Genomic DNA, 9,175 nt, shown 5'->3' on the forward strand with positions numbered 1-9,175 from the left:
GTCGTTTCGAGCGCTTGCACCATCTCCAAACTCATCCTGTCAAATTCTCTTAGCAGTTCTTCTTCCTGGGTGAACATGACTGCTAATTGGTGCTGACCTTTACGGCTCAACGCGTCTGCCACGACGTTAGCCTTGCTCGGGTGGTAGTTTATGCCACAATCGTAATCTTTTACTAGTTCGAGCCATCTTCTTTGTCTCATGTTCAAGTCCTTTTGTTCGAAGAAATATTTGAGGCTCTTGTGGTCCGTGAAAATCTCACACCTAACTCCATAGAGATGGTGTCTCCAAATTTTCAACGCGTGAACCACTGCTGCTAGTTCTAGGTCGTGTGTTGGGTAGTTGAGCTCGTGTGGTCTGAGCTGTCGTGATGCATAAGCAATCACCTTTCCATTCTGCATCAACACACATCCAAGTCCACTTTTGGAAGCATCCGTATAGACAACGTAATCCGTCCCTGATTCGGGGACTGCTAGTACGGGTGCACTAGTCAATTTTTCCTTTAGTAGCTGGAAGCTTTCCTCGCACTCGGGAGACCATGAGACTTTGGTTCCCTTCTTGAGTTGCTGAGTCATTGGCCTGGCGATTTTTTATAATCCTTCAATAAACCTTCTGTAGTTGCCAGCTAGTCCGAGGAAACTTCGGATCTCATTAGGCGTTGTCGGCGCCTTCCAATTCCGTACTGCTTCCACTTTAGCATGATCCACTCGGATTCCTTCTGCTGTCACAATATGTCCGAGAAAATTCACCTCCTTGAGCCAAAATTCGCACTTACTGAATTTGGCGTACAGCTTTTCTGCCCGTAGTGTTTCTAGGGCAAGCCGCAGGTGTTCCTCATGTTCCTTTTTGTTTTTAGAGTATATCAACACATCGTCGATAAAGACTAGGACAAACTTGTCTAGATATGGATGGAAGACGCGGTTCATAAAATCCATGAATATTGCTGGTGCATTCGTTAGTCCAAATGGCACCACAGTAAATTCATAGTGACCGTATCTAGTTCGGAAGACCGTCTTGGGCACATCCTCTGGCTTAATTTTCAGTTGGTGATATCCTGACTTCAGGTCCATTTTGGATAACACACTGGCTCCCTTGAGCTGATCAAACAGATCATCGATCCTGGGTAACGGGTACTTGTTCTTGAGAGTCAACTTATTAAGCTCTCGGTAATCTACACACATCCTCATGGTCCCGTTTTTCTTCTTCACGAACAGTACAGGTGCTCCCCATGGTGAGACGCTGGGTCTGATGAATCCCAGGTCCAGGAGTTCTTGCAACTGCACCTTAAGTTCATCCAGTTCCTTTGGAGCCATTCGATATGGTGCTTTCGACACCGGGGCGGATCCTGGTTCTAGATCTATCGTGAATTCCACTTGTCTGTCTGGCGGTAGGCCAGGTAGAGTGTCAGGGAAAACGTCCGGGAATTCACGAGCGATCTCGACTTCTTCCAATTTCCTCTCCTCTTTCTCTTCTTTGTTCAAGTAAACAAGGTATGCCGGGCTTCCCTTCTTTATCAACTTGCTGGCTTGCAGCATTGATACTACAGACTTTTGGGTTCCCATGGAGATTCCGTGTAAACGAGTGGTTTCTCCTTCGGGGTTTCTAAAGGAAATTTGCCTTTCCTTGCATAAGATGGTGGCCTGGTTTTTAGCCAGCCAGACCATTCCTAGGATTATGTCTACATCCCACATAATCATAACACTAAGGTTGTCTGCTACAACCTTAAGTTCGCCCAGAGTGATTTCTAAGTTCGAGCAAGTGCGAGATATTTCTATCCGCCCTCCTACTGGGGAAACTACTTCCATCCTATGTTCAGATTCTTTTGTATCGAGTTTCAGAGTAGTTACACAATGAGCAGATATAAAAGAATGTGAAGCACCAGTATCAAACAGAAGCATAACGGGTGTGTTGAAAAGCTTACCCATGCCTGCCAAATTTCCCTGGTTCAGCTCGGGCTGCTTCTGCCTCATTGCATAAGCTCGAGCCTGTGTTGGGAGTTTTGGCCTCTGCTGCTGATTCCTTGGTATCCGCTGTGAATTTGATCCATCCTGGACATTCATTGCGCGCAGTTGCGGGCGCTGAGTTGACGGGTTAGATCTTGCTCCCGTCCCTGAGTTCTTGCTTGGACAGTTCTTAGCAAAGTGTCCAGCTCCTCCGCAATTGAAGCAGGTATCAGCCCCTGCCTTGTAGATGCCGCCATGCAGCCTGTTGCATCTAGGACACGGACTGGTTTTTGACGGGTTCCCCTTGTAAGGTCCAGGGGTAGTCTGGTACCCGCCATATTGTGGCCTGCTTGGTCCATATCCCCCTCTTTTTTTTAAATCAGGTTGAGCCTGTGGTCCTTCCCACTTTCTCTTGTCCCTAGATGGTTGGGACTGAGTAGGGTTCACGGCTGGGGCAGTCTTTTCCCCTGGCATGGCTGCCTCGATGTCCAGTGCTCGTCCCAGAGCCTCAGTGTAGAACAGTCCTTCGTGGCTAGCCAGCGTCATGCGTATCTCATGTCTCAAGCCAGTACAGAATTTCTCAGCCATCTTGGCATCGGTATCTACCTGATCTGGGGCGTACCGTGCCATTTCACAGAACATTCGGTCATAGTCTGTCACCGACATTCGTCCTTGCTTCAGATGATAGAATTCAACCTCCTTTTTCTTCCTGTAGCTCTTGGGAATATACTTCTCATAGATCTCAGTTTTAAATTCTTCCCAAGTCATTTCCTCTACATGCATTGGACCCATAGTCTTTTTCTTTGCTTCCCACCAGAAATCTGCGGGTCCAGTTAATTGGAAAGTCACGCAGGACAACCGCTCCTGGTCCGTGCAGTGTAAGAAGTTAAAGACACGTTCCAGTGCACGGATCCATGTTTCTGTCACCATTGGGTCTCCCAACCCGTTAAACGTTGGTGGGTTCTGTCTCAGAAACATTTCCTCAATCCGACGATCCTGTGGTTGTGGTGGTGGCGGGGGTGGAATTGGCGATGGAGGTGGTGTTACTTCATCCCATTCCTCTCGTACTTCCTCATCATAAACCGGAAGGTTGTTTTGGGCTTGTCCTCGGTCCCTTCCACGTCCTCGGCCTCGTAGTCTGCCAACTCTTCGTGGTGGCATCCTGGTAGTTTATGAAACTCATTTAATAAATGCACAACATTCGCGATGGCTAAACAGAAAAACGTGGATTTTCCGAGATATAAATGAACACTGCTTTTCAAGATAACGAGATTTCATATATATCGTAAATTGAGTACATCATCAAGAAGTTTGCTTCGAGAGGTCTTATTACAAAAGAACGCACATCCAAGTACGCATCATGAAGTCCCGGTACTACGGAACATTACCAAAAGTACTTAGCCACTGCCCTTCTAACAGCTCGGGCCTTACGTGCTAATCAAAACAGTCTGCTCAAATCTCCAAAAGAAAATACTACATCAGAACGCCGTCATGCTAGGACGTTTCTGATGTTACAACCCTCCTACCACTCCTCAGTACCAAACCCACTTCCCAGAAGGGGTGTAGTAGCCACAATCCCGGATATCATCACTGTCGCTGTCGCTATCGCTATCGTTGTCCGGTGAGCGCTCCCTTTTTGGCACTCGCTCCTCCTCACTGTTGACGAGTATGGGGTTGTTCTCGTCCTCTCCGCATTCCCACTCCCAGAGGAGGTGCGGGTCCTCCCTGCTCTCTTCAGTGAGGGCTGGGGGCACGGCCTCATTCCCGGCCTTCCTGAGGTACGGCCGTATATCATCCACATGCAACATACGCCTCCCCATGTCTGGGTGGTCTGCCTCAGTTGCCGAGCGGATGTGCGAGTAACTGCTCGGAACTGTGATAACCTGCAGACAGGAGCTCCCGACTGGTGCGACCACTGGCGGGCCTTCCTCCTCATCCTCCTCTGAGTCAGCCGTAGGGGCCTCCCCCTTTCGGGCAGCCTCCTGCGCCTCACGCTCTGCCTCCATGGGGAAAGTGGGGTCCCGTATAGAAGGTGGGCGTGCCGGCGGTGCCCTCGGAGTCCTGCTCCCAACTGGTCGCCGAGATGGCCCTGCTTCGGACTCCCACTGGCTGGGACGTCCTGGCTCCCTGGGCGCCGGAGGGTCCTGTACCTCAAGTGCTGGCTAGTCGATCAATAAGGGTGAAACCGACCCGTAGCACACAAAGCGAGTGAATACTGCTAACAGAAATCTAGGAAAATCCCCTACCAAGTCATAAGCAGGGTAGGCAGTGATTATGTACTTATCGGCCACCATGGTAGCCCACTCTCTCCATCCATCGGGGAGCAAACTCAGCAGACAAACTATGTCGTCGTATCCGGTGACGCTGCCATGGAAGGCTGCATCCCACCATAGACGCTGGTAGTGCGCCAAAAACTCACCCAGTGAGTTACCATAGCACCTCTGGTAGGTCTGGTAGGACCTCACATACTCCTCGGGGCTAGCACCTCTCCTCACCCATTTCCGGGCGGTAAAACGACGAGCCATCTACACAAGGACACGTCTCGAGTCAGAGAAGGCAACGCAAGAGAACAGAACGCGAAAACACAACGTAAAGCGATGCATGCGAGTCTAAGGAGGTCATCCTCTAGGGCCACTATACTGCCTGATCTAGAGTCATCAGACTAAGTTCTCATCTCAAACTATTGTTCCATAAGGCTTTTGTGGTGAAGAACACCAATTTCTTTGGATTTACGGGTGACTTGGTCACCGTGAGGATCTATCTCGCACCATTCCATCTTGTGCTATTTCCTTATAGCTCCGTTCCTTGACTTTATGTCTCAACCGTTGCCCCTCTTGTGCTCTTTATGCACTGGGCGTTGGATTTTCTGGTGAAACTCGTGTTTCCTTAGCTCACACTTTCGTACTCAACCTTGTCTTTTCATCCTTCCGAAAACAAATTGCTCAGGAAAGCAATAATAGGATTTATGGTTCATCCCTCGTAGTTCCAGTTCGAACTACATTCTCTAGGAAAGTTCTTATCCTTTCTCAGTCCTTTCCCTTTGCCTTACGAGGTGGGCATCCTCGTCGTACTTTGTGTGGTTATTTCAAAAAGTTTTCTTTCTCTTTCGGCTTTCAACTTGGTTGAACGTCCTGGAGCATTGATCGAGTCGATTGCTTGGAAGGATCTAGCGAACAAGTCAATATCTTGACTGAAGGAGTGTGTGGATATCAGAGTAAGAAAGAAACTGTGGCTCTGATACCACTTTGTCACGACCCATTTCTCATTAAGGATAACAAGAATGAGTGATTCGCGACTAATGGGGGATTAAAGAAGCGGGGATAGAAAAGGGGTAAAATCTGAAGAACTTGTCAAAGGACAAATGTGATATTACCAAGATAACAGTCGAGTATTTGGTACAATCTCAAAATAGAATGTTTGATATGTCAACTGAATCAGAGTTCAATGATGAGACAATACAATTCTCATTCAACAAAACACAGCGGAATAGGTCCCTCTGAACGACTTCGTGTATGGAGACACGAATCGTCGAGAAATCCACAAGCTTATTTATTAGCATCGACTCCGATCAATCTTTTCTCCATCCTGACGTCCAACCTGCACGTTTATAAATACATGCAGGGCTGAGTACATGAGTACTCAGTGAACACGTGCCGAAAACAAAACATACAATATAAGTTGTCACCCATCCACAGTATCACCCGGGGGTTTTTCTTAAAAGGCCCGAGCATACTAAATTCTTTTGTGATCTTAAAAGTCCGACTGCAGTCTAAGTTCTTTTGTATTCTGCCATGTCTGAGAAACTAGTGTGCCGTGAAGGTGGCCACCTTCAACGAACACCCTCACCGGCCAACCTCTCTCTAGGATGGCTCACAGCTCTTGTGCACTTTATTCCGAATAGGATTTGCGGTCCTATTGGGAACCGAATTCGTTACTAAAACCTTTTGGCATCGCCAAAAGTCTCGGCATATAGCCCTATCAGACAGGTCTCAAAAACAAATATTTTCTGGCATGACAACAACTTTAAAAGAGATGATCACATTCTCATTTTTCAGAAAAGATATTTCATACTTCAAAACATTTGCTTTATATCCACACTATAGTGCTGGATATTAAAAGAAAGCTCACCTTGTGTGCTTATCTTCACTTAAATTCCCTTGTTAGGCCTCACTTGCCCTTGACTGTTTTCTCCCTTGAAAATAGCGTAACACGCTAATTAGTACTTGAACTATTTTCCTGAGAAAAGAATGCATGCATCTATCTCTTAGTCTCGGCTTACAGGATTTCTCTTTAAATCCTAACTCGGCTTTACTGCTCTGCAGCACTTAATTATTTTCTTTACTTCCTTTGGAGAAATTCTATTTTCTCAATAGTTTTGGATTCTTAAAATCTCTCCTTAAATTCCTTTTTCTTCGGATTTTTTTCTTAAGGCCGCCCATGGCGTCCCTGGGCGACGCCGGTCGGCCCTCGCTTCTCCGCCTTAAATTTTCCATCCTCGGGAACCCAATAAATTATTCAGGAATTAATTAAGCTTCAAGCTCAATTTCTTAAATTAATTCCACTCCACAATATAATTTTTCCCAAGTCCACTAAATTAATTGAGTAGCCCATTCCCATAAAATCTCATGGCCCGAAACCTTTTTAATTCCAGAAGCCCAAATCCTCAATTTAAATTCTTGGGCAGCCCACTTATTTCCTCCATCTAATTCCAAGCCCAAATTAAATAAATGGCCCCATTAACTAACTAAAGCAAGAGGCCCAACTCAATAATTCCAATGGCCCAGTTCAATTTATTAGTGGCCCAAGAAAAAATAATAGAAGGAAGTCCACCATATACTCCCTCCTACCCACCGTATTCCTCCAGAACTCCTCCCCAATTCTTATTCCAATTCTGGAATCACAAAGAAGACAGCGGCGCCCATCTCTCTCCCTCGCGGTTTCCGGCGAAATCGCCGCTCCACCGCGTCGCCGTCTCCACCGTTCACTCCTCACACCTCTTCTCCAATTTCCCCCAAATTTCCAAATTCCTAAATTGGGGATCACAGCAGCGGCGCTCTCCTCCGTCGCGGCCTCCGGCGAAAATGCGCTTACCTCGACGGAAATTTCGGAGTCCCGTCAGCGGGTACTCCCTCCTCCATCGTTTTCTCTCCCTCCGTCGAGTTCGGAGGAGTCCTCAGCTCCTCGACGAGCATGGCTGCCGCCTGCTACGTCGCTCGGTGCCATCTCCAGCAACTCGCCGCCTTGCCGGTTGCTGCTCTGGCAACGTCTCTCTCCCCCGTAATCAAGTTAAGTCCCCTACCCCTTCTCCCGATGTGCTCTTCTTTTAATCGGAGCAAGCAAAGTATCGTAGGCTATATTGTGGTATTATTCCATTGGGCTTGATTTCTTGGTTATGGTGTTAATGATTCTGACTCTTTTGTTCATTGGGAGCATTTTGGCTTATTGCACAGAGCCCTTATGCTTAGTCTTAATCCGTGTGGGGGAGTCTCTGGTGGTTTGCTACTGTTTTTCTGGTTGGTGTGAGAGTCCTATGGAGAACTCTATGTTCTTGAGTTATCTACTTGTCTATATGATGCAAGGAGTGTTGTTGAAGGGGTTACCTTGCTTGGTGATCCCTCTCGGTTCTCCCTCCTCACTGCCGCTACTCCGCACCGTCGCTCCTCACTCCGTCGTCCCTCGCTCCGTCGCACTCTTGTGCGAATTTGGCAGCAGAAGAGTGTGGAGTGGGGAGGGAGTGACGGTGGTATTTATAGGCAATTTCCTCATCCTTGGTGGCAGGTTTTGGGGAGTGTAACTTGCTACTTTGAGCTACATGTTTCTTCTTCTTTTGAGCTTGTTGTTTAGGCTTCCCTGCCTACTTGGGTGAAACTCTTGAGAATAACAAAAGGGCTGATTCCTAGCTCTAATTTTGGGCGTGTACAGTGGCGTCCTTCCACTATGATCCCTTGTTTGACTCCTTCTTTGGTGTAATTGGAATGGTCAATATGGCTGATTTCACAGCCAATTTCAGCAGCCTCTTGGCTGTGCTATTTGCCTATTACTTCTATCCTCTTAATCGAGCTTGCCTCCCCCTCCCCCTTTTTTTATGTTTCAATTTCTTACCCCTTTTTCATGCTAACTTTGCAGGTTTTTAGGGCTGCCATTCTTGGAGCTTTGGGGCTGGAAATCGAGAAGAGAAAGGGGTGGAGAAGGAGGGAAAAGATTCCTTGGTAGCTACTTGGTTTCCCCTACCAAAAGAGCTAGCTTCTAGTCCTTCCGACTAGAGTGGTTAGGATGTAGGATGTAGTGTAGATATGTGATGTCTCTTTCCCTCACATAACTTGTATAACTTGTATTGTTGACTTGTATTTTGTTACACAAGTATCCTTCTTTTCTCTAATATAGCATTTTCTTTACTTTCATCCTTGGAAATTTTTCTTCTGCACATAATTTCTTCCAACGAGCTTTATTTATTCCAAGGCCGGAAGCCATAACAACATCGTATACCTCTAGACGAGGATTAAACAATATAATCAATTCAGCTTAATCAAATTAAAAGGATTAAAATTTTCGGGGCGTCACAAAGTGGTTGAGTGTATTAATTGGAGAGAGAAATTTTTCAAAAAAGGAAATGTTTAATCTTAGTTTGGACAAACTAAAAAAGAAAACGTGTCATCTTAAGCAGGACGGAGAGAGTAACAAATACAAAGTTCTAAAATGATTATCTTCTTGTTTGATAGGATAAGTATGTTGACCGAGACGATATTGGGATATTCGATTTTACCCACGAGTTCCGCACGACCAGCACTAGTGGTTGCTACGGAAGAATCGGTGCCCCATCTGCCAGCTGAAGGCATTTGACATTGATGGTACTAGTGTTGGTCCTAGTGCTTCCTAGTGCTAGTGGAGACGTGTAAGTAAAACTAAAAATTAACTGTAAGTAAAAGGGAAAATGGTCAGATGAATCATGAAATTTCACAAAAATTTGATATTTCTCACAACTTTTAAAAGTGGTCTTAAAATCACCAACTTTTCAAATCGTGCGGATTTCCCAGACTAAAGTTTCTGGCGTAAATTTTGTCTGCATGGAATGCCGATACTAATTCTAGAGCATCTATATATCATCATCAGTTTCATCTTCCCTACAAGATGGAATGTAGCTCCGACTATTATACGTAGGTCTTTGGCATTCAACGTAGGCCATATTTATACTGAAAGCTTTAGTGTGGAAAATACGTAGATTTTTTTAAGACCAC

The 9,175-nt window shown here is 46.1% G+C and overlaps 1 protein-coding gene across 1 annotated transcript; it reads right to left on the reverse strand.

Annotated features, from left to right (window-relative positions):
• Positions 1-587: 587 nt before the first annotated feature.
• Positions 588-3,101, reverse strand: LOC121788685. Its single transcript, XM_042187302.1, has one exon. It carries the CDS (start codon positions 3,099-3,101, stop codon positions 588-590), a length of 2,514 nt encoding a protein of 837 aa, XP_042043236.1.
• Positions 3,102-9,175: the final 6,074 nt, after the last annotated feature.

The sequence above is a fragment of the Salvia splendens genome, unplaced genomic scaffold (genome assembly GCF_004379255.2).
Source record: "Salvia splendens isolate huo1 unplaced genomic scaffold, SspV2 ctg1120, whole genome shotgun sequence".
NCBI classification, from domain to species: Eukaryota; Viridiplantae; Streptophyta; class Magnoliopsida; order Lamiales; family Lamiaceae; genus Salvia; species Salvia splendens.